A 24,823-nucleotide genomic window follows, 5' to 3' on the forward strand; every position below is an offset into this window, starting at 1 on the left:
GTCTTGTTGAGGAATAGAAGCCCTCATAGAAAGCTTTTCATTAAGGGGGGAAATGTTAAATATTGCTGCTTGTCTATTGCTCAGGTACATTTCTGGAACAGTGATGTTGTTTAGGGAGCAGAGGGAGTTAATAGCAAAGCAGGATTAAAAACAAAAATCAACTTTTCAGTAAGAGAAAGAGGCCACATTGTAAATTGTGCCAGGCAGTTATCCCATGCACGTAGGTTGTCTTTGTATTGGTCTTTCACTTAGTGGACAGAGTTCCTGTGCAATTGCTATTGCAACAAGTTCCAATAGCAAGTCACTGGAGAACCTAAGAGAAAGGGGACTGCTGAGACAGAAACCAAAGTGAGGGTAGAGAATACAAGACAACTCCACTCTCTTCTGTGAAATCATTCTGCTGTGTTTAAATGGCCACTGCTAGAGTGACTTGTGCCTAAATAGCCATCGTGGCAGAGAGTTAAGCATCAGTCGTTGCTCTGTCTTGTCCTTAATAAATAGATGCTCTTGAGTTACACTGCATTCGTGGGCATTGCTTGTAATGATAGCCAGAGGTGCCGCTTCATGGCTATATGCTGACTCTCGGTTGGTTTGTGGTGAGCCCCAGAAGTGACATCAAGTTGAGAACTAGTTAATCTGACTTCCTTTGAATTGAGAATATGAGGATGACAAGCCGCAGCTCCACGTCATTGGGAATTCTATGTTGGTTTAATATGATTTTTATTTTAATAATCAAGTCTCGGCAAAGTCCAAAATTCTTTGTGGTGTTAAGTGCTTGTATTGAGAAGCTGGGTTGTCTATTAGACTAGCATCATGAGTTAGTCAGGCTTAACAAAAGCAACCTCAGTGTTATCCCTGCATCCCAAAAAATACTCTCTGGAAGCTTAACTAAGATGAGAAATGTAACTGAGATTTGACAGCTGGGGACAGGGCAAACTCAGGGCAGGCTGGGCAAAGGGCTACTCTCTGGAAGAGGAGTGAGGCTGGCGGGAGGGGGGGAGGCACTACCCATGGCTGTGTTTGGAGTGGGTATTTCAGTCCCTCTTGGAAAGTTCCTCCTCCACTGCCCCCCTTGGCTCTGGTACATCCAGAGTGTCTAGTGTTTATTGCTGATGAGTTCAACATTAGGCATTTGTGTTTCTGCCAGGAGCGTGGTCCAGAGCCCAGGCTGTTTCCTATGGAGGCCAAAACTGAGAAATGTGGGAAGAGGGAGGGGTATACGGGGTGTGTGCAGGGGAGGCCTTTTGTGTTTCTCTTCAGAGATTAACTGGAGGGTGTCCTGTTAAACCAGGAACAGAATTGTGCTTTTAAGCTACCAGGTTAGCAGTGTGTGCCTTTGTATTGCTTCATTATAGAGGAACTATTAATTCCACTGAGAAGAGGGAAATTAATCCCTCTAACGTTTAGAGGAAGTGGGAAGGATGGTGAAAATAAATATTAATATCTGATGCCTGGAAAGCTGCAGAGCATGGGTACAAGACCATTTCCTCAACAGTAAAGAATCTACCTTCATGTGTCCTTGGATTTTCCCCCTGCTGTTGTCTCTTTGCTAAGATGCGTGTTGGGTGGTGCTGCCTGTATTATAAAATCATTCTTGTTACGGGAAGTCTTGTCTGTTGCTTGCTGCAGAAATTCCACTTGCATCCCCTTTAATTTCTGTCTCATAACATGTACAGGTTGACCTGTGGGTAAATCTGTACGCCTCCCTTTTGTTTGAGGCGTCTGCAGTCATCTTTGCCTGTGAATGCATTTCATGGGCTCTCCGGCTGTCCTTACAAACCCCAGTCTGATGCATGAACTAAATGCACCACAGACCGAGTTTCCTTCTGCAGTGCTGGGATGCTGACAGGCCTGTGGGAGAACAGTGTGTGCTGTGCGGAGGTGCAAGCAGGGGAGGGGGCTAGGTGGGCAGGCTGCGCTGGGCAGCACTGGATCAGCATTACATGGCGCTGGGCCACACGGCGTGCTCTCAGCTTAATTTGCTTTAATGCTGTAGAACGTGATTTTAGCTGTGTTTTGTCCACAAAGACAAATGTGAGCTTCTGGGGATATTGCAGAAAGCGTGAAAAATGTTGTTTCCCAGTTTGTGTCTGGGTCATTCCCAGGACATATGGTGGTGCTCTTTCCCTTCTCTGATGTTTTTTTTTCACTTCAGGGGTGTCCCGTTTTTGGTATTTGTTAAGTTGCAGAATCCTTTACTCCTTCTGAAGTGTTGTAAGGCCATAACAGTTTCTTGTTTTCAACAGTTGTTGTGAGATGCCTTGATGTACATGTGGTATAAATGCTGGAACCCTTTTGACCCCAAGGTCACTTGTGTTCTCATTTGCTTGTGGAATCAAGCTGGTGTCCTTCATCATGCCTTGAAGGCGTTAAGAACTTAACTGTTAGGTTCAGTCTTAAAATGCTTTAGTGTGTGTACACTCAGCAAAGAAACTGTTGCAGGGCGGATGAGTTGCTTGGGACAATTTGTCTGCCCGCCTCTATGTGTGCACATTGGAGTGTTGTGTTTTGACACATCACATTCAGAAAACCTCTGCATGAGGTTCTTCCAGTGTTCTTGGATGGTTTCTGACAGCGCGAATGAAGACAAATTCCTGATCTAGCTTTATATTTGCATTAGGGAGTAGAATTAGGAAGACCAATTCAGAAATTGTAATAAACTTATATAGGGGGCAACCTCTTTACTGTGAGGAGACACTGTAGTCATTTGCACCAGCTTAGCTGATACTGTCTAGTTAATCTATATCTGTAGGATCATGTGGTAGGAAAAGCAGGGTGGAAAATGCTTTTGACATAAAACTTGGAACAGTTGCTTGGATATTGCAAAAACATTTTTGCCTAATATTGCTGCTTCTAGAGGGAGACTGAGCACTCGTGCACAAGTTGGTTGGTGTGTCTTTGAGAGTCAAGTATTTCAGCAGTCATGTGAGTGTTGTCTTAGGACTTGCCTTTTCTCTAGGCCTCATCTTTGCTGGAGCTAAAATCCAGGTCCAGAACCCAGACCCGTATGCTTCCCAGCAGCTGCTTAGGAGAGGCGTATCAGTGTTGGTCCAGTAGGTCTCTAGCGTGCTGTTTACAGAAGTTGAAACAACTGAATACATTCTTCATGAGTAGGCAAGCTATGTTTTTTATCTGTTGAGGTTGTAGATGGGGTCTTACTGTTGACAGTCATTGTCAAGATACCACTTTCCTGTAATAGATGGAGCAGCTCCTTCGTCAGTCCCAAGTGTGCCTTCTGCCAGGCATTTGTTGAGGGCTCTCTGTCTGCTTATCATGCTCTCGCTTTCACTGCTAGTGCCAGTTGTTCAAGTTGAGCACAGAAGAGCATCTTTACCATTCAGTGAAGAAATTCAGCCTAGTTCCCGTCTCTTTTCTCATTCTCTTTTTTTTTTTTTTTTTTAAACAGTTATCAGATGCTGCCTTTTGCACTTCTCCAGTCTCTTCCTTTCAGCTATCCAGATGTTTCCCCAGAGTAACTGTGAATAGCAGTAATTAGGAGATCTGGCAAAGATATGGCAGATTTCTTTAGCTTTTCCCCCTGTAACTGCTGGCACTTCTGGATGGGGTCACTGTGTGAGTGTAGGATTGAAAGAGAGGAGCTCTAAAGTCTCATTTCAGACTTGGTCTTCCTGTGATGGTGAAAGCGGGAGCTTTTTTGCCTAATTAGGTGAACGATAGATAGGATGGGTGACCCTCTGCTATCAGGATGGATTTGATGAGTGACTTGTCCTTGTTTTCCAGGTCTCTTGCTGTTAGAGAGGAATTAGCAGGATGGTTGTCCTGAAGTCTCTTGCAGTTGGGGGGGGGGGGGGGGGGGGCGGGAAGAGAGAGGGAGAGAGAATAGTCCTGAAACCAAAATCTGACCTACTTCTCATGCTTCACTCCACAGCTGCCAAAAGCCTGCTGAACAAGAAGTCAGATGGAGTGAAGGTAAGTTCTTGCTTTCCCATTTCACTGTCTCTCCCACCACCTGAACAGAAGGCAGCTGCTTTCTCTGGTGCCCGTCCCCTTCCAGGGTAAAACCACAGCCCTGTCTTGTAGCTGGGATTGTTACATTCAGTGTATCTTTATGATGCCCCTGGTGGGATCTTAATGTTCCTTACATGCACCTTATACATCACATGCACATACTAAGTGCACTATTGTACCAGCAAGATTTCTTTTTCCCCTTTCTCTGAAGTATGGAGAACTGGTGAATGCTGTGGGTTAGAGAAACCAAGGACTTGCTCAAGTGTGACACATGCCTCTGACTAGTCTGTTCTGTTCAGTGCAGAATGCTTCTGGGTATGAAAATTGCACAGAGCAATTGTCAGTGACTGATGATACCCAGCAGACCCCATGGAAATCTCTTTGTCTCCCCCCTTGGACAGATGCTGAAGGTTGAGCTGGGAAGAGGGGTCGGGAAGGAGGAGCCTCCAGATGTTCATGTTTGGATAGAATGGAAACCGAGTCTTGTGTTAGAGTTCGGTCCATGTCCCTGAGGGCCAGGCACTCTCCTGTTGCCTTCTGAGGGGAATTATTTTTCCCCATTTCAATTTCACTCTTTGTGTGCATGGTCATCCTTTAGTTCTGGATGTCCAATAGGCCATTCCCAAGGCTGTATGTTGTTGCAGGCAGTAGCCTTTTACCATCTGGTACGGGAGTAGAGACAGTTATGGGCTAGAGCAGTGTCTTCCCTTAACTGTTCCAAAGGATAACTGTCCTCCACGTGGGAAAGTAGGGTTTGGTTTATTTGCTTGCATTTCCATTTGAAGTCCAAACCTTTCTCCACAGCTGTTAGGTGGAATAGTTCATCTCCTGGTTTTGCACTGTGGACAGTCTTCATTCTCCCCATGCTGGGGGGCTGACAGGCACGCTGCAGGACCAGCACGCTTGTTCTCTCCTGCTCTTTTAGCCCCTTTCCGTTTTAATGAGGCTTTGTTTCCAGAGGGCTCACAGTACAAGCAGGCTGCTGGGGAAAGAGGTGTTTTCAGAGGAGTTGTGTTTATTTTGGGGACTGCTCTAGTAAAACCTCAATTTTTGCAGTTCTGCTGTGTTCTGCCCTAATGACACCCAAGTCTTTGGGGTTTTTTGACCAAAATGCTACGTGGAACTGCTGTTCTTGCCCTAAGATACTTATCTTTGAAACGTGCCTGCAAGAGTGAGCTTTTGTGCCTTTGCACATGCCTGCCTCTTGTACAGACATGCATTGAACACATGCACACTAATACAGCGTGTGTTTGAGTTGTCGCATCAATTGATATGGAAAACATTACAGTGAAATCCCAGTGGAATAAGAATGGATGATCCCAAATGTTGTGAACTGAGAACCAGCAGATACATACTGCAAAATCCCAACATGGCAGGGGAGAAGCAACTGGAAAAGCAGCAGATAACAATATGTCTACATAGTTTTTGTCACCTACCTAGAAAAAAATGGCTTTCTTCTCAGGATTCTTGATATCCAACAGGCTCTCAGGGAGTGCTACTTGGGTCAAAATCTTCCAGAAATGGACAGATGATGTGCACACCAGGTTTTGAGGGACAGCTTCCTGGTCATGTAGTTACAAGTAGACCTGTATGCTAGAGACTTCCAGCTCCTGGGAAAGCTTGTGTTCTTCCTCTGTGAAAAGAGTAAAGCTGGATTTGCTTTTCTAGCTGATTTGAAGTATTCTTCAACTCTTCATGGTATATGTTGTTCCTGATATATATAATTGAATACTTGTGATAAAGCGGAAGGTAGATTAGAGAGCATTGCATTCTCTGGACATGGTGAATGGTGTTGCCCTCTGGGAATCTCTTCTCTACTTCTTGCATGACACTGGAGACCTGCAGTCAAGAGTCTGCTTGCAACTTCCCTGCTCCTAAGTGTTAGAGCAGCCTTGGTCTGCAGTATGAACCTGAGCGGTGTCCACGAGGGGCATCGCATGCTTCCAACCTGGGCTGAGGGCCCTCAGAAGAGTTGTTTAAGCTTCCCATTTTCCCCAAACAGCATCTATCTTCACGTGTAGCTTTTCAGTCCTCATTTCTATAAGCTTTAAAACTCAGAAATAAATTATATATTTCTTCTTAAAGCTTGTGTTTTGAGTAACCCTTTTGCTCAATAATGCCGACCTTTAAAAGTACAGGTCTCTTCCCCTCAGTGCTAAGTTTGGACAAGACAGAGAGCAGGTAGTGGTCTGTGTGTGTTTGTAGTACATCCTTAACACTTCAGTTGTAGAGTTTCTGTGGCTACACGCTTATCTCCTTCCTTTCCCCTACTGTCTACACATATGGTGCTGCTTCCCTTTAGTCATCCCACGGAAGTGTAACCTTTTACCGCTTCCATTTGCTTATTGGAGCAGTACTGGCACACTTGGCTGCTGTGCAGCAGTCTCTGTGCTGTTCACTGTCTCATTGGTGGCCTCACCATTGTGACCAGCCTGCTTTTCATGCATTGCTCCTTATGCAGGAAACTTGTAATTTTAGCCCCACTGATTCTGTCGTCCTAGATAGTCCTGACAAACAACTTGTGCCAGTGACTGGTTGACTTAAGAGCATCTGATCTTGCACTGCTTGTAGCCAACTATGATTTTCTGCCCATTGCAGTAGTGCAGAGCACAGATACCATGACTCGAACACCAAACATTTTCAGCTTTGTGGTATCCTTTTCACTCCCACTTCCTATATAAATAATTTTACATCAGATGTAGGTTTAGAACAAGCATTGCATGCTGTATTTTAACTGTAGTCTGCTGCTGACCACATGCCATGTGGTTAGACTGTTTCTCATGTTCCCTCCAGATATGGAGACTCCTGGTTTGTTGGGTTGGGTTTTTTGTTTGTGTGTTTGTTTTCTAAAACCTTGGAAATTAATTCCTTATGGAGATTTGAGAGAAAATACATTGCAGTTTTTTCACTGGCTTTATCTGGTCCAGGTTGACTGTGCTCCATGAGAGTGTTGCCACAGATATCCACATAGTAGGCGAGAATGGAAAGAGTATTTCTCCCACAAACTGATGATTACACTAGTGTAAAAATTAATGGCTTTAAGCTCATTGAGAAAAAAACATCACCAGTTTGTCTTAATTTACTTTCTGTTCGAGGTAACTTTCCCATCCTTTTTGCTGGTATTCGGAGATATTTATGCTAGAATCCTGCATTATTTGACAAATACAGTAGGAATTTCTATTACATAATATTAGGCCAGTTTGAGTGAGGCCTATACATCTCTCTCGTGCTTTGTTCCGAAGAGCACCATGAAAATGTGTGGTGGTGAATATCTGATGCAAGGTGCAGCATGTTGTTGCTGATTTAGCATAAACGAGAGAGGAATGATATATTAGTCATATATGGTGATATGAGCATCTAGTGTGAGTCATGCTGAGCTAATACGTAAGAAAAAAACCCACAATTTTTGTTTCTGTTGGAATTGGCTTTAATGCTTTGCTGAAGTAAGCCTAACACACTAAAGCAATGGGGATGCATGCATTTTGCTTGCATCAGACCATTTCGGACAGGGAGGAGGGAGAGGAGCTTAAATCAGGAGGGGAGGACTGGAAGGAAACATTTTTTATTCCAATATAGATGTGTCCAAACTGGGGTTATTTTGATAAATTTCCATGTGTATGACCCTCTCTTCTAGCAAATTCCTTTCCAAAATCTATTTGAAGCATTTCTGGTTTTCATTTTGCACTGCTGCTTCTATTTCAAGTACTAATTCTGCTAATTGGTAGATATTTCATCAGCTTGGCACTTGAGAACTTTTCCATTATCTTAAATAATGAATGATTTAAACTGCCTTGAATCTTAAATTGTCCCTGCTCACCAAACCTTTGGTAGTGCTGCACTCACTTTCTTCAGGCAGAATTGGATCCAAGCTGATGGAGTAGCAACAAGGAAGGCCCGGGTTTTATTCCCAAGGAACATGCATTTCTACTTTCAAATCCAGAAAGTGAGGCTAGAAGATACTGGGTGATGAATTGCAGAGCCATGTAACATACCACGTATCTTGTGGCCACCACTGTAGGTCCCAGGTATTTTTTCTAAGATTCTAAATTTATGAGCTACATTGTGCAGCTGCCATTTTAAAATTTACTTTAGGTAGTTTTATGTCAAATCTACTTGCTCTCTTGTTCCCCTTTCTGCCTGTAATCTGGACTTGTCATCCACTGCAACGTGAGGGAGGGGTTAAGGAATGGGCTGGGGCAGACACCTGGGTGAAGATTAAGGAGGCTTTATGCTGAATGTCCTTTCTCTGACCTTGTCAGGGTCTGGGCTCCCTGTAGTTAGTGTTACAGTCCTACTGTTGATTTTTTTTTTTTTTTTTTTTTTTTGTCTGTGGGCAGCACTTCAAACAATTGTGCTCCCTTTTTTCCCAAAGGGGAATTTCCCTTCCTACTCGTGTGAGAGAATGTATGTGTTTCCAGTTCTAGCAGGGCCTGTCAGATCCATCTTCATAATCAGAATTTGTTAATGCACAAAATGCTATTTTTAGTTAAGTATGTAATTGTAAGTATTTTAAAATTAGTTCTTCACTAAGCTCTTTGTCAGTTTCTTCTTCTTTTCTTTCTTTTTTTTTTTTTCTGAGCACTTTGGTTTGTGATTAGGGGATACAAAATGATAATGTTTTTCAGGCCCAGTGTAACATTCTGTGTAAATAGTAACTTGTGGAGAATGCTATGGGATGCAGGAGATTTAACAGCATTCACTTGCCATGCTCTGCAAAATTTGTTAATTTTCTACCTTGTCTCTCTGCTGCATGCACACTGTTTTCTTTCCCAGTACAAGCTGAATAGCATAGCTGAAAGGAGAACTCAGCTGAAAAAGATCCAGGTTTTTGGTGTGACAAGGTTAATGTTGTAAAACCTGCCCTTCATCTTTCATAACTGCAAAAAGGCACCAAATACCATTTGTTCTGCTGTTTGTAAGGAATATATTGTGGTAAGTGTACATTTTATGCCTGGCAGGTACCAGCTTTCCCTACCCTCTGCCCAGTAAAGAGTATGTGGGGAAGGCAGGATGCTCTGTAAGCTGGCGTGGCTGCTGAGAAAGCAGTTAGTGAAAGTGTGCCTTAGACAGAGAAGGCACAGTAGCAAGGTGAACCAACAGGGAATCCTTAGAAAATCTGCAAGGGTCAAGTAACATCCATGCAGTGACCAACAGGAGTTAATGCTCCTATTTCTGTATCTGGACTATTTATGATCTTAAAGCCATACTGTTTACAGATTGTTATGGTTAAGCTAAATGAGGAGAACCCAAGTTCACCTGAACAGCACAGTTTTATGGTGAACTGTTTTATGCTGAACTGTTTTATGCAAGGTGCTTGGGGAGCGCTTCAGATGTGTTCAAGTGCTGACATCCAGTAACACATCCTACCCACCTTTGATGCATTCACTTTTTTCTCTGCATTGTTGTAATGCCTAGAAACACCAACTGAGATCAAGGGTCCAGTGTGCTTAAGTGCTGTAGCGATGCCTAAGCAGAAAATCCCTGCCTCTTAGCTTACAATTTAAATAGACAAGCTGACAAAGGAGGGGCAAGAGAGAAGATGGATTGACAAAGATGAAATGATTTGCTCAGCATCACACAAAAGGACTAAAGCAGAAGTAGAAATAGCACCTCAAATCTGCTAGTTCAGGCTATCTCTCACTGATCTGCTTCAAGTTCAACATTTTTTTTTTTCCTACCTTAAGTCCTGAAATGACTATACTCTCTATGGGAATATGAGTTGCAGCAAGCATGATATTTTAGCATACTGATACTGCCAGTATCAAACTGGGAGAACTGCATGTAGAAGACAGAAATGCAAAAAGCTGTTGTGAAAAATAGCCATGTTAAGTGCCCAGAACTGTGAGTGGGGCCTTGCCTGGAATCGCTCTACTCCCTATAGCATCTTCTTGTTTGTGTTGTGTTTTCTGTAGGTGATTGGAATGATTTACACGTGCCATTTCTAGTATTGCTGCTATGCTGAAGGGACGGTGATTCTTCAGGTTGTCTTCCCTCACCTGCTGACCTCTGTTTATTGTTACCTAAAGCAAGAGTCTTCCTTAAGTTTTGTTGTAGGGAATCTGCTCCTCTTTTGAGATGAACACCTGAATTTCACACAAATACAGAAATAGAACTTTAACAAACGTTCATCCCTGGGTTTGAGAGGAGAATGTTGTCTGTACTGCTTTGAGAGAATTTTTGTTGCTCAGATGTAGAGAAATCCTTAAAGTGATCAGTGAGGTACTTTACCATAGGCTATCTCTCTGTCTTTAACCATTTTTTGCATTCCCTGGGACATCTCTGCACTGCCTGGAAATACTTAGAGATGTAGCTGTGTTATGGAAGGGAAAGAGAACTCTGTCTGTAACTAAACTTCTGTTCTCTTATTTACTTTGCTAAGTTGCAGTCACATTACAAGAAGAACAGGAAGTTTTTTGCTCACTCACCTTGGGAAGGTGATATAGATGGCTCTGATGCAGCTGTTACAGAGGGGATTGGGAGACTGATCTGGTTTTAGTAATTTCCTTGTGTATGTTTTGACTTAAGAAGTTTCGACGCTTTAGCACTTACTGCCGGTGCTTCATGTTGGCATTATCCAACCTGTCTTGAGTTGTAATATTACTTTCATGCTCTGGTCTTAACACAGACCTCACTCCCCACCCTTTCCATACTGCCTAGTGAGCTTTTCTCCCCCCTGTTATTATAGTAGCCAGTAGTAATATGCTTTCTGGGATTTCTACAATACATCATGCCATGTTAATAGACCAACACTGTTTTAAATGTAGATTGTACTCTAATTAAATTCTGATCTGCAGAGGGTTCTGTTTCTTCCTGTGTCAGTGTTACTTGTGCCTCTAATATAAGAGAGTGATTGTTTCCTGTATGGCTCGGTTGACTCTCCTTTTCATATTGAACCTTTTGCTTATTTCTTAACATTTTGTGCCCCTTTTCTTGTTTCTGTAACTCATTGGGAATCTATATGAACTTCAAATGAGACTGTCTTCCATAGAGAGAAGTTTCCCTGCTGTATCCATATAGCCTCTGTTTGTCTGCTGCAACTTATAGGATACAGTGAAAATAAAAACTGAGGTTTTGGAGCAGTTTCTGAGCTGGTGTGAATTTCCACTTTTCCTAGTTAAAAATTCCCTGTTGTGACTGGGTATAAGGATTCCTCTGGGTTGTTGGTCGTCTGAGCATTGTATTCATGCACTGGTAGTACATCCTATTTTAGCTCTAGCTTGAGGAGAAGCCTGTGGAGCAGCTAAATTGTACTAAAAGAAGATGAGAGGAATCACAAGTTTGTAAACCAGGTAATGGCAAGCCCTGTGTTGTGCCTCCATGAAGTGGAAGATTGGTGAGCCAAATGCTGAACAGATCAGTGTTCGAGCCTGTCCGTACTGGAATTAAAGATCAGATGAGGCAGAAGCTTTGCTAGTTTGAGTCTGTTTGTGCAGTGGCTGCGTGATTCTGAGCTGTATGGTGTGATTAGGAATGTGGCTGTGGGTATGAGATGAACATGGGCACTTCTGCTCTCAAAGACATGCCAGTCTGTATGTGTGCTTGAGCTCTGATGTGAGGCTAGCAGGGACAAAGGCAATATTCAAGGTGAAAGCTGTGAAGGCTCAATAAGTGTATGAAATGGGGAGGGACAACTCCATGGCCTGTACTGAGTTGAAGGGCTGCTCCAGAGGTGGGCTGTGGTAGTGTGCAGGAGTCCAGAGCTAGGTAGCTGAGCCCATGCCATTGTGTTTTTTGGCTGGGACATGCTGTCCTACAGTACTCTGTGAGCTAGACTCTGTAGTACCTCCCCAGGAGTAGTAAGCAGCAGAGAAATACCCTAGGTAGTACCAAAGGAGAAGGGTAGATAAAAATTACATGTGGAGATACCAGGGGAAAGGGGTAGGATTGTAAGGCTGAAAGACCTGCCAGGCTCAGCTTGGACACGGTGACATTAAGAGTGTAGTGAAAGAGCAGAGAAATGCATGCTGAGCCTAGTTTACTGGAGAGTGCAGTTTGGTGTGAAAGTGTCTCTGAAGATGACTGAAGGTGCCTTTGAACAAGAGTAGCGTCCAAGAAGGTTGGGTAGTGTTTGAGCATTGCTCCCTGTTTGTTCTTCTCCCAGTATCTGAGAGTGCAAGGTGTTCTGGCTGTTGAGTGCCTCTTTGCCTTCCTTGCCTTTCCTCTATGTCTGAGCATGGGTGCATCTTGCCTCTTGAATCAGCCCCAATTTCTGTGAGGGAGCCTTTCTCCTCCCCATGCTATGCACAGAAGTTCCCTCTTCTTCCTTTAGCCCTCGGGAATGCCTCTCCTGTTGCAACCTCCACCCTACCCTCTGATTCTAGTTGCAAACACACCTCTGCTTCCTCCATGTGAACACATGGGGGTTTTCTGCCTACCTCTTCAGCGTGGCCAGGGAAGCAAGGCACCCCCTTGCATCCCACATCTTGTGCATATATATTCCTTCCTCTTCTCTCCTTATAGCAATGTGTGGGGCACCTATGTTCTGACCTCGATGTTTGAGTGGATGGGGGTCTTCAACCTTGCCGTTTCCCCTGGTGTGTAGTCGTGGTGTTTAATGGTGACTTCTCTCTGAGCCTTCTCGCGTGTCTGTGCATTTCCGCTGCTGCTTATACCTGCCCCTAGGGGAGCATTATTGGCAGGGGGGCCCTTGCTGGCACACTAATGTGTGAATAGTTTCTGTGCTTTTCTTCTCATCTCCTCTCTTCCCTTCTCTTTCCCTCTCTCAATGGTGTGTCCAGAAAAGGAAGTCGAGCTCCAGTGTGCATTTGATGGTGAGCACCTCCCGTAAGCTGCCTGCGATTCGTGCGTCCGCCATTCTCATGCCATGCACGCTCGGCTTGTGCTCATCACCCTACATAGCATGTCTGTGCAGGGGGGCGGTGGCGGGGGGGGATCATTGTGCACTGAAAGGTCCATGTCCTCACTAAAAGGGTCCTGTGACTGTCTGGCCCCCGGCCAGTCGTACACTTCCCATTTTGTGCAGAAAATCAACTGCTGGCAATGCAGTTTGACCTTGCCTGCTCTGAGTGTGGAACGCAAAAAGGCAGTGGTTTTCCTGGGCTCAGCAGAGCAGGTGCGTGCCTTGCCTGGACATGGGGCTTTGTCGTTCTGTTGCAGAGGTGCCAAAAAGAGGAGCAGGTGCTTTGCCTGGTGTTGGTGCCGTCATCCTTGGTGGGAGCCCTGCAGTGTAGAACAAACTGGGAGTCGCTCCAAATGTGGCAGAGGCTGATGGGGCTCCACTGTTCAGATGAAATGTGTGGGCACAGCACTGCCGGGCAGCTCAGAGCTGCTGGTCACTTCTTTTTTTAGCATACTTACTGAAAAGGTTTGTCAGAGCCTTTATAATCCAAAACTTCCTTTTGTCCTGATCTCGTTTATGTGTCCCAGCATGACCAAACACCCAGTAACTGCCTCCCCTGTCCTGTTCATTTCCTTTTTTTCATCCATCCAGATGTTTGACGTCCATAGAATTTGACAGAAAAGTAGTCAAATCCACTCTCAAGGGAGCAAAGAGAAAATTGGCCAGTGCCATATTGTAAGGAGTCACACACAGACCGTTAGATGATGCCTTTGTCTCTGACACTGAGATATGAACAGTAACTAAAGTACAAAAATTAGTTATTGCATTATCTCCTGTACATAGAAAAAGAACAGAAAATATTTCTCCCCTATTGCAGGTAGGAACAGGAATGTTATAGTACTGAGAAAGCAGAATAATTTGTTTCTACATTACTGTCTGGAAGATATTTCTCCTCTTCCTCTTTCAATGACAGCTTAAAACTATGTAAATGCAAAAAAGTAATCCCAAAGTACTGCTTGGAAAATCTGATATGAGAGACTGACTTTTCACCTGCCTTTATGAAACTCCAGGGCAGGAGTTTGTTGTGCCTTTCTTGCCCTTTTCTGTCCATTGCCAGCAATACTTAAATTCCTTCTGCATGTTTTTTTAAAGCAGCTGGGTTATGTAAACCATGTAAGTGTCAGCCTCAGAAAACATGGAAGCAGTGAAGGTGGCTAAATAACCAGAGATGGCCCATGTGTTGGTACCTATTTTCTTTTAGTTGGCTAGAAATGTGTGTCCCTAGCGATATGATCACTGGTCTGTTTTCTTTCTCTTTCACCCTCTGTGTTGTTTGTGCCTGTCTGTCTGTCTCTTGTCTAGCTCAGGAAGCACTGCCAACTGCTGTGCCAAAACTAATCGTGTTACATAGGGCCTGGCACCTTTTTAGGTGAATTGGCCTCTTTTAACTTGATCTGTACCGCTGTGAATTACCAAGGATTGTAGCCTGCCCAGTGACCGTGATGTTGGCTGGCAGTAGGAGGGGAAGGAGGGATAAGAGTTGGCTGTGGTACCTGGGGCTCTGGAAGGGCAGGCTTTCTTTTCCAGGGAAGGGCAGTTGGTTAGGTGGCCACAAGACACCAGTGTGTGAGGGAAGCTCAGTACGTCAGATGGTTCCATCTGAGAAAGAGCTGTGAAAACTGCTTAGGCTAAGTCTTCTGCCTCTTACTTCCTTGGGACTCTGTCCTGGAGTAAAATGCTATGTGATTCTGGACTAGCAAACATGATACTTGGTCTTCTTCAGCCCACTGGATGGGGAAGAGTATGATGGATGAACTGGGTGTTCAGTGCAGCCTGGAGGGTAGACTGTGTGCTTTGGGTGTGCGTGGGTTTGCACTTTGCAAGGTGATGTCCCAAACCTACCAAGCTGCTGTCAACTTTTTTTTCAGAACAGTGGCTTCCTGGATGGCTTCCCCCCCCCCCCCCCCCCCCCTTGGCCTCAGTTATAAAGCCTTCCAAAAAATTGGAAGTATTTTTGTATAGCTTCTTTCATGCTAACTTTATCTTCTTATCCCAGTGGACTAAGAAAAATAGGCTGTGCTCTTCTCACTGGAGGAGGTTTGGAAGATAGATCTCTGCATTAGGATCACTGTTTCTGAAGAAGTACGGGAACCTCAGTGCTCTGTGGAGGGGTGGACCCAGGCCTTGCCAGAAGTTTGGTTGTGTTTATGCCACAAAATAGTTTGGGATTCATTTTTTCAGGTTGATCTGCTCCTGTCTTACATCCACAGCAGCCTGTCATCTCTTCTGCTCTCTGGCTGGGAATACATGCAGGAAGCAAAGCTCTTGGAAAGCCAAAGTCTTAGGACAATGTGGAGATGTATAGGAAGAGGCAGTAAAGAGTAATTTGTGAAGTGTTTCTCCTTTCTTAGCTTTGGGCATGAGTGCGTCATATGCTTTTTTTTTTCCCATGGACTTTTAAAGAATTCATTCCTGCCTCTCTCTTCTACTTCTCCCCCTCTCCACCTGCCCCATGTTCCTCTTCTGTTTCTACTCTCTCCCTCTCCAAAAAGGATAACTAAGCCAAGGCATGCTGCTTGTGAAGAAAAAATGAAGTATTAGTAGGTGTGTGTGAAGTCTCAACCTCATAGGATCTGTCTGGTTGACATAATTAAACCTTTGGCAGATGTTTTCCAGCTCAGCATTTGACTTCTGTATTCTTTGTGGTGGTTACTGCGTGATGAGGGCCTGATGTTTTGCAGTATGAGTTTGTACTCCCCAAGAACAGTGGGATGGAGAGCCTCTGCAATGAGGTCACACTGTCAGTCTCACGTCTGTGCCTGGCAAAATTATGGAGATTATTCTGGGAGTTACTGAAAAACACCTGAAAGACAATGCAGTCATTGGTCCCAGCCAGCACGGGTTCACGAGGGGATAGTCCTGCTTAACAAACTTAATTTCTTTTTATGACAAGGTTACCCACGTTGTTGACCAAGGGAAGCCAGTTGATGTAATCTTTTTGGATTTCAGTAAAGCTTTCGATACTGTCTCTCACAGTATCCTCCTGGACAAAATGTCCAGCATACAGCTAGGTAAACACATAATGCAATGGGTGAGCAATTGGCTGACAGGTCAGGCTCAAAGGGTTCTAGTAAATGGGGTTACGTCGGGCTGGTGACCAGTCACTAGCGGGATTCCGCAAGGATCCATCTTAGGGCCAGTGTTCTTTAATGTCTTCATAAATGACTTGGACGCAGGACTTGGAGGACTACTATCTAAGTTTGCTGATGACACAAAACTGGGAGGAGCTATTGACACTCTCAAGGGGAGAGATGCTCTGCAGAGAGATCTACACAAATTAGAGAGCTGGGCAATCACCAACCATATGAAGTTTCACAAGGGCAAGTGCCGGATTTTGCACCTGGGACATGGCAACCCTGGATGTACATACAGACTGGGGAATGAGAGGCTAGAGAGCAGCCCTGGGGAGAAGGATCTGGGGGTTCTGGTCGACAGCAAGTTGAACATGAGCCAACAGTGTGCTCTGGCAGCCAAGAGGGCCAGCCATGTCCTGGGGTGCATCAAGCACTGTATTGCTAGCCGGTCGAAGGAGGTGATTGTCCCGCTCTACTCTGCACTGGTGCGGCCTCACCTTGAGTGCTGTGTGCAGTTTTGGGCGCCACAGTATAAAAAGGATGTGAAGCTACTGGAGTGTCCAGAGGAGAGCCACAAAGATGGTGAAGGGTTTAGAGGGGAAGCTGTACAAGGAGCAACTGAAGTCACTTGGTCTGTTCAGCCTGGAGAAGAGGAGACTGAGGGGAGACCTCATTGCAGTCTACAGCTTCCTCACAAGGGGAAGAGGAGGGGCAGGCGCTGATCTCTTCTCCCTGGCGACCAATGGTAGAACCTGAGGGAATGGCAGGAAGATATGCCAGGGGAGGTTTAGGTTGGACATTAGGTAAAGGCTCTTCACCCAGAGGGTGGTGGAGCACTGGAACAGGCTCCCCCAGAGGTAGTCATGGCACCAAGCCTGACAATGTTCAAGAAGCATTTGGACAACGCCCTCAGATATATGGTGTGATTTCTGGGGTTGTCCTATGCAGGGACAGGAGTTGGACTCGATGACTCTTGTGGGTCCCTTCCAACTCGGGACATTCTATGATTCCATACTGTGAGCTCCCATCTGGTACCCCTGATCTGTAAACAAAAGAGTTTGAGTGAGCCTCCTGCAGTGCTGATTTTGACATTGTTGCTGGTGTCTGGCAGAGAGCGAGCTATATATCTGGTGTGAGGGTTACACAGCAGTGTAGCTGTGGGCCTAATTCTCCAACAACTGACTAGATTTGTGGGCTAGGGACTATATACTAGTGGACACAGGTTTGTCTTCCTACAAACATAGACTTTGCTCATTCCTGACATAACTGACATACATGACTCAATAGGACGTTTCTTTGCAGCAAGCTGGTGACTGCCTCACTGTTGTGCTATGTGAATGCAGGAAATGGAGATTTTATTCTTCTACCACAGCTACAAGAGAGACTGAAGAGGGGAAAGATGAAAAACTACTGGGCACCATCCAGAGGACTTGCTACTTGGGGAACTACGTGGCCTTTTCCTTGCGTCCTACCCCCATCCCTTTCCGTATTTTGGTCCTGAAGTCTCTTTGTTCAGGTCACAGTGGGGACACAACACACCATACCTCACCTTTTCTCTACTTTTTCTAGGGCTGACCACACTTTTTCTTGCATCAGTAGATTCCCTGGGACCCTCTGCATCATCACATATCTAAGACTGTTCCTGCACACTTTGGGACTCCTCAGACACGACTCCCACTTGTCCCCTGTTTGAGACTGCACCGTGACTATTGTGTGTGTCTCACTTCTGTAGTCTCTTTCTCTCGGGACTGCTGTCATCTCTCATTCTTCTTCACCAAATACTTTTGTTGGTGCTCATTGCAGGATTCTCCCCATCCCTTTGGGCTGCTGCCTTTTTCCCTTCTGTTTTCCTTCCTTATGGCTCTAGCAGTCCATGCACGTTTGGGTTTTGATACATCCCTTACAACATCTGTTGCTTCTGAGGGAAGGATGATGTCCAGCGATCCGGGCAGCACTCCTTCCTCCCTCTTCCTGGTGATCAAGCCTGTGGGGAGGGGAGGGCCTGAAGAGATGGTTGGGATTGAAGCAATACTGTCATTTTCTTGCTGCCTCTGCTGCCCAGCAGGGGAACTAAAACCATGTTTTTCTGTCTCAGCCACAGAGCAACAACAAAACCAGTATAGTAAGCACTGCAAAAGAAACACCCCCAGTGCAGACGTCCATGGTATCTTCCCCAACCGCTATTTTTTTTTTTCTTGTTTGGTTTAATTTCGATTCTGTCCTCTCCCCTTCTCTCCTTCCCCCCCATCCTGAGTGCTGCTTGTGCTGCTGTTTCAGCTTGTGTTTTGGCTTTGTTCTGTCTGTGTCCCTGTGCTGCTGTGGGGCCTGATCACAGCCTCACAGGCTTTGGGGTGGGGGTGCTGAGCAGAGCTGTGGTTGGATGTGGGGATCGCAGCTTGCCTGGACTTCCCCTTGTGCCATCCCTTTATAGTTCTGTGTGTCCCGTTCAACTGTTCCTGCTGGCTTTGGGGAGGCTGGTTTGGAAGAAGAGAGTGGCAAGCTCCATCCACTCTCCAACACCCAGGAAATGGAGGATGGACTTCAGGACACCACAGAAGAAAGGGCAGGCAAAGGGTTTTTAGAGGAATCCTTTGATGGCCTATTTGGCCTGCTCAGTTGTGTGGTTGAGCATCTGCAGCTCACTGACTTGCTGGGCTAGCACTTTCTGTTTGGGCTGTGTGCGGCAGGCTTCACAGGGTGCCCTGTGCCTAGTACGTATAACGGCACAGCTCGGTGTGGTCTGCCTCAGTATGCTTGGAAGATCAGGCAGCAGTGCAATGGGTGACAGAGGCAGATGGGTGAGTGTATATCACTGCACCGTCACAGTCCCTGCTGCCCTCGCTGAGCCACCCTGCAAGAGTGACAGCAGTGGGAGGAGATGGTGCAGGATCCTGAAGTCTTGTCCCGGTAATGAAGGGATGAGTGCAGGAGCTAGTTAGCACCCGTAGGCCTGGTAGCTGCTCTTTGTTGTGTGTCTCTGGAGAGCTGGATTTGGCATTTTTTGCGGAGTGGGAGAGTGGGATTTGATGTTTTTTGTTGTTTGTTGTAGGGCAAAGGGTTCTTGGGACACTTCATAATTTTCTGCTTTCCCTTCACTGGCTTTGTTCATTATGGTTTTGATACTGAAGGAGCCTTTCTAAATTATTAAATATTGTTGTTATTATTGAAATTGGATCTCATTTTAGAGACTTTTAGAAGAATGTGCCTTTTTTCACAGCCCAGTTCCCTTAGCAGCTCCTCTCTGAGAGGCATTGAGGTGGTCTGGCTTATCCCCTTTTTATTATGGAAATTATGAATGTCCCTTTTTCAGGGTAAAATGCCCAGCAAACTTTCCAAAAAACTGGGAGACAAAGGCCCCAGCCCAGTATTATCCTTTCCTCCCGCTCTCCCTCTTCTGAAGCATTTTCCAGTGAGGACGCTGCTGAGGGGTCATTACTTCGTGAATGGCTGCAGAGGGTGCAGCCTGGCTGCTCAGTTGCCATCTGGCATTTGTGCCAGCCTGGTTCACTGGAGGCAAATTGGGAATTAGGGGCAATTGCAGGGAAGCTGGGGGCTTTGTCTCCTTGTGACTGTAGCTTTTAGTGCAGCCTCTCTCTTCAGGAAACCTTCTGTGCAGGAAGTGTGTGCGCACGCACGCAAGCACACGTGTGCTGTTTGGAGTTTGTGGTTTGATTTTTTTTTTTTTTTTTTTTAATGTCGTTCACCTTTTTTCCACTGGCTGGGGAGTGAAAAGAAATGAGAGAATGCTTTAGAACTGGAGTTTAATGATTCTTCCATCCTTTCCTAGGAGCCTCAAACAACTGTTGTCCATAATGCTACAGATGGCATAAAGGTAAGGGATTGGGAGTGTTGCCAGAGAAACCTCTGCTTCTCTCTTGCCGTTCTTGTCTTCATGTGTCTTACTTCGGTTTCTACCTTTCCGATGTCTGGTTTGTAGCATGCTCCTGAATACTGCTGGCAGTAGACGGGGAGGGTTGTGTTGTATGGCTGTGGATCTCGGGAAGAGGCTGAGCAGGGACAACTGTTCAATTATTATCATCTCTTTCTACTGCGGTGTGTAATCACCACTCTCTTTTGTATGTGGGGTGGAAGAGAAGATACAGGCACTTATGCACTTTTTCTTCTGGAAATGGAGACCTGTTCCTCTGAGAAAGCCTAGGAGCCCTTCTTTAGCTTCTTGTGACTATTCTTCTTCCAAACAGAAGCAACTCCCATTTGATCTCATTTGACAGAGTTTGGTAACTTCTGTCCTTGTAAAAGTTCTGGATGGATGGCTTGAATGGCTTAAACGTGCAGAAGCTGAGCAGCGATGCTGATAAGTTTTGCTTAATATTTGGCCTGCTTCCATCCAAATCTTCCTCGTATCATCCTCTCCCTGCCATCCCTGCCAATGTTTTCGCGCTTTTCCCCATCTTCCTTCACAACCAAATCAAACTATTCACTCATGCTCCCAACTGCTGATGCCTGGTAATGCTCTGTTCTGCCGTGCAGGGTTCCACAGAGAGCTGTAACACCACAACCGAAGATGAGGATCTGAAAGGTAGGTGTTTTGCCTGTAATTTCTAATACAGTTAAGTGCAGGCAGGGGATCCTGGAGATTCGATCACTGCCTTGAACTAGCTTCCCAGATTTCTGTGTCTGACTCAGTTCATAAATTCACCACGACGCTGTCATTCCTGTCACAGTGGGACCATGCATTGGGAAACCAGCTGACTTGGCCTCTGTGATATATAAACACCTTTTGCCCTGAGCTAATTTGGTTTTGTCTCAGAGTTGGAATTCTTTTCTTGCAAATATCATAATCTGTTCATCTCTAGTCCATTTCTAGGCTTGGAAAATCCCTACCAGTCCCATGAGGTTTGGAGTCTGGTTGCGTTTTTGTGCTTCCCTGTAGGTTACAGAGAGTTGAAACCTGTTACTGCTCAGTCTCCCTTCTCACCCCTTCCTGGGAATCTCTTTAGTGATGTACACACACTTCCCTCTTTATTTTTTTTTCTCTTTGGTCTATTTTTGTTTCTAAGATGAAGATCATTCTCAGCCTGTCATCTCTGAATGGAAATGATTTTTCACGTCCTTGACTGAGATACCAGTAGAGGGAGAGGCTGAAGAGAGATTTCACACTTTCAGTGACCATATCATAAATATTCTGTGCTTGTAAAACTCTTTAGATGAAGGAGCTCCAAGTCCCATATCTGCTCATGTTGTTTGAGCAGCTGTCCTTTTCCTGACCTCCCTAAAGAAGGACAAGCAGACATTTTCCTGAACGAACAGGTTCGGGATGGGTGAACGCAGTTTGCATTCTGAGGCAAATGTGTTAATAGTTTGCATTTTGAGGCAGAGGTGTTCTCATTCTCCCTGTAGTCAGAGTTACATATCCAGGCAAAAATCAATGCTGACTCTGTGGTGTAGCAGCAATGTCACCTCTGTCAGCTGGGCTAGGTCCTGATGCTTTTCCTGTGGCTTATCACAAGCTCCTGGCTCCTCTTCTGAGGAGTCACAGGGAGCAGAAACACATGCCAGTGAGTGAATGAGCTCTGGAATACAGATTGTTTCAGATAAGACCTGACCTCATTACAGGACAGTATTCTAGCTCCCACCTTTTTGCCAAAGAGTAATCCGTGGTTTAAGAGCCTAGCTTTGAGGGAAGGGAACTGGATGGTTTTGGTAGTGTGGTAATGAAATTGATTTATCTAATCTCCACTGGATATCCGTCCAGAACAGATACTTGTCCAGAACCTTGTCTCCTTTGGCAGCTTTTGTTCAGGAGAGGTCCTAGACTTGAGCCAGTTGAGCCAACAGGTCCAGTAAGTCAGGAATACGAATGCTGTGAGGAGAGGAAGGCTAGGACTGGAACAGAAAGTGGGGGGGAAGGAGAGCACCTGGCCAGGGCTAAATATATGAAGAATCGTATAGGGCTACATTGCTGCAGATCAAAACTGAAGGGATTTTTTTTTGGCAGAGGTTAGAAAATTTTGTTATGATTTTAATAGAAAGAGAGCATTTGAATGGTGGTTGGGAGGGAAGGAGCTTGCACAGTAATGGTTTGTGCTCTGTCCAGCTCTGGTAATTTTAGTGCTTCAGTTTTAAGTGTAGCAGTGTTCGTTTTCAGCTCCTGCTCCTCCATGTTTTAAGCTAAGCAGGCACTCAAGCAAAACTAAATAGACCAAAAGGTTTGGGGGTGTTGGAGTTCTTGGCATTCCACATAGCCATGACTCTGGGAAAAGGGAAGTGCTTGTGCAGTTCCTCTGCCAACTTCTTATTTTCAATAGACAACAGGTTACACAAATCTGTTCTGCTGTGGTGTAGGAGACATCGTCTTGATCCATCAGTGACAGTTGCCTCAGGGATATGTTGTTTCCACTGTGGTGGGGCTAAAGGCAGCACCCCCCACCCCCCACCCCCGCCCGTGTGCCATTTTAAATTGCACAGCAGGTCCGTGTTGTAGAGCTGTCTACTTGGCTTTGCCCTGGAGGATACTCCTGCATGTTTTGTGCCCAGCATTGTGGTTTCTTTAATGTTCTCCTATTTCCTTTCTCTTTTTTTATTTACTGAACTTGCGTGTTTTGTTTGTGTTTGTGTTTTAATTCCCTGCCATGCTAGCTCCCCCTCTCTCCACCGGGGACGGCAGCTCAGTGCTTGAAGGACGGAGGCACAGTGAGAGCAAAACACAGACTGAGTCCATGCAGTCCCAGCTTTCTCTCTGTTTCTCAGCCAGTAAGTCCAGGGGTGCAGTGCTTCACGGCATCTTTTTCCCACCCCTCCCTCCACCTTTCCCATTTCTCCTTCCCCAAGATTTTTCCTTTCCTCAACTTCCTTCCAGAACGTTGATTTTTTTCATTTCCAGTACTCCAGAATAAAAAGAAATCATCTCCCTTCCTGCAAAATACCCTCCTTTGCACACTGAAAATTTCCAAACCTTTCCTTCCCTTTTTGGAAAAAAAAAAAAAACAAACCAAAAAAAACCCAGAACCTCATCCTAGCTAATTTCATTCCCTTTCATCTGGGCAAGACGTGGAGTTCTCTGCAGAGACAATGCCTTTCGGGGTTTCCTCAGGCAAGTCACTGCATCTCTTAGTTGTCCTTATGGTAAATGGGGTCAGTGGTGCAGGTCTGCTTATGGAGGGGATGTTTGAGGCTAAATTCACTCTCGCTTGTCAAGAACTTCTGAGCACCCCAGACATGGATGGTGCTCGGGAAGTACAAAAGGAATGAAAAACAGTTTTTATAAACTGCTTCAAGGATGCTTTGGAAAGGAGGCTGTGGCTGCTGGAAGACCCCTCAGCATTTCTGAATCCATTGTGAGGTGCTCTCAGTGAAAATCCTTGGATAACGTTTGCTCTGAAGGGCTTTACCTTGCGTGTCTGTCTTGCTAGCTCAGTTAGCTGGTACCATGGTTAGTCTGCCAGTTATGGTACCATCTGCCTGATCTCTCCTGAATTGGCTGCCTCCATAGAGGAGCCTGTGGCTGAAAAACTCTGAAAATGGATATGAAAAAAGCTAGTAGGTTAGAGAATGTCTAGGTGGGATTCCGAGCCTTTCCCCTACACAGACGTACTGTACTAGCTGCCTGACTATTTAAAGCTATAATGGAAGGATCCTTAATGTGAGTTGGGAACGTCTGAAATACTTGATTCTGTTCAGGTCAGTCTGGGAAGGAAGGAACAGGCATGCCCTCTTCTGTCTCCTGTTTTCCTTCCCTGGTTTCCTGCACACAGCACCAGTATCTCGTACGATGCAGCAGTCAGAGACTCTCTGCTACTTTTTTTTGAAGTGGCTCTAATTATGTCTAACTGCTGGTTTGTGAGGTGCAGTGGGAAAGGTGTTTTGCCTAGCCAGAACGGAAGGGAAATGATCTCTTCTGAAGTCCTTTTTGCTGTGAACTGTCCATCACTGCTTTCTTATTAACTCCTTCCTCTTGCTCATAGCAAGGCCCTGCTTGGTACGCTGAGGAGTGCCAAATCACTTCTCTGCCAAGTGGGGCAGCATTCTCCCACCCCGCTCCCCTCCGAGTTGAGATTTGCAGTGATTTGATGCCCTACTTTCCTTCCCGTTCACTCACATCTCGTACTTGCCCTCGTGCTGCTCTGTCACTACTCCGACCAGTGTTTTAGGTCACCCTCAAACTACCTCCAGCAGCATTAGTGCGGTTCCTACTGTGCTCTGAGGGGTCTTCTGCACCAGTGCCAGGGTGGTCCCCTCTGAGCAGCGTCCAGCCCAGCTGATGTGTGACAGAGGCAGGAGAGCGGGTAGAGGTTGCTGGGATGTGGATGTCTCTGTGTGCCCGCCGGGGTTGGGGCTGTGTGTGTTTGTACTTCTTTGTTGGTTTTTATTTTGCTTTCTGGTTTTTGTTTGTTTATTATGTTAATGCTTACATTTGTTTTGCAGCTACACAGTCTTGTGAAGAGAAGCTTCTTGCCTGGGACAGCCCAGGGCAGACATTGGAGTTAGAGCGTGCTCGGTCGGAGCCTTTGCTAACTCCAGTAGTTCCCTTTGTACTTAACCGTGCACCGTGTAAGTTAGCAGCTGGGTAGCAGTAGTGGAGTAGTGCAACTAATACTAGTTACCGTAGACGTAAAGCTTCCCCCCTTCTTCTCTCCACCTCTGTGCCCCTCGCCCTGCGTCCGTCCGAGAAGGGACGGAGCGCCCCTCCGAGCTAACGGCTGCCGCGGGGTGGTGCGGCGGGGGGCACGGCCGCCGGCAGCCAGGCGCAGGCACGGCGGGGCCGGCGGCTCCCGGCGCCGCTCCCGCCCGCCGCGCCCGGGGAGGCTCCCGCCGCGGGCGGCGCTGGCTGCAGGGAGCGGCGGCGGCCGCCAGGGGGCGCCGCGGTGCCGCCGCCCGGGGAGGCGGGGGCGCCCCAGACCCGGCCCGCCGGCCCCGCGCCGCCGCCGGGGAGAGCCCGCCGGTAAACTGCGCTCCGCTC

At 46.0% G+C, this 24,823-nt stretch overlaps 1 protein-coding gene across 15 annotated transcripts in view; it reads left to right on the forward strand.

The window, feature by feature from the left end:
• Positions 1–24,823, forward strand: part of CAMK2G (calcium/calmodulin dependent protein kinase II gamma) — a 123,622-nt gene that overhangs the window by 89,224 nt on the left and 9,575 nt on the right. For 4 of the 15 annotated variants that reach the window (XR_015706588.1, XM_087766493.1, XM_087766481.1 and 1 more), the window contains 7 exons: positions 3,890–3,930; positions 12,708–12,740; positions 17,999–18,067; positions 19,691–19,735; positions 20,395–20,443; positions 22,504–22,617; positions 24,289–24,414. Coding sequence is in view for 14 of the 15 variants with exons in the window: in XM_087766493.1 (XP_087622619.1) it covers positions 3,890–3,930; positions 12,708–12,740; positions 17,999–18,067; positions 19,691–19,735; positions 20,395–20,443; positions 22,504–22,617; positions 24,289–24,414 (477 nt within the window). In the remaining variant the exon portion in view is untranslated. The remainder of the gene's footprint in view (positions 1–3,889; positions 3,931–12,707; positions 12,741–17,998; positions 18,068–19,690; positions 19,736–20,394; positions 20,444–22,503; positions 22,618–24,288; positions 24,415–24,823) is intronic. The other 11 variants (XM_087766483.1, XM_087766482.1, XM_087766485.1 and 8 more) reach the window with 11 other exon arrangements.

The sequence above is a fragment of the Nipponia nippon genome, unplaced genomic scaffold (genome assembly GCF_047370975.1).
Source record: "Nipponia nippon isolate SJK-2023a ecotype South Korea unplaced genomic scaffold, ASM4737097v1 scaffold_3, whole genome shotgun sequence".
Taxonomy (NCBI): Eukaryota; Metazoa; Chordata; class Aves; order Pelecaniformes; family Threskiornithidae; genus Nipponia; species Nipponia nippon.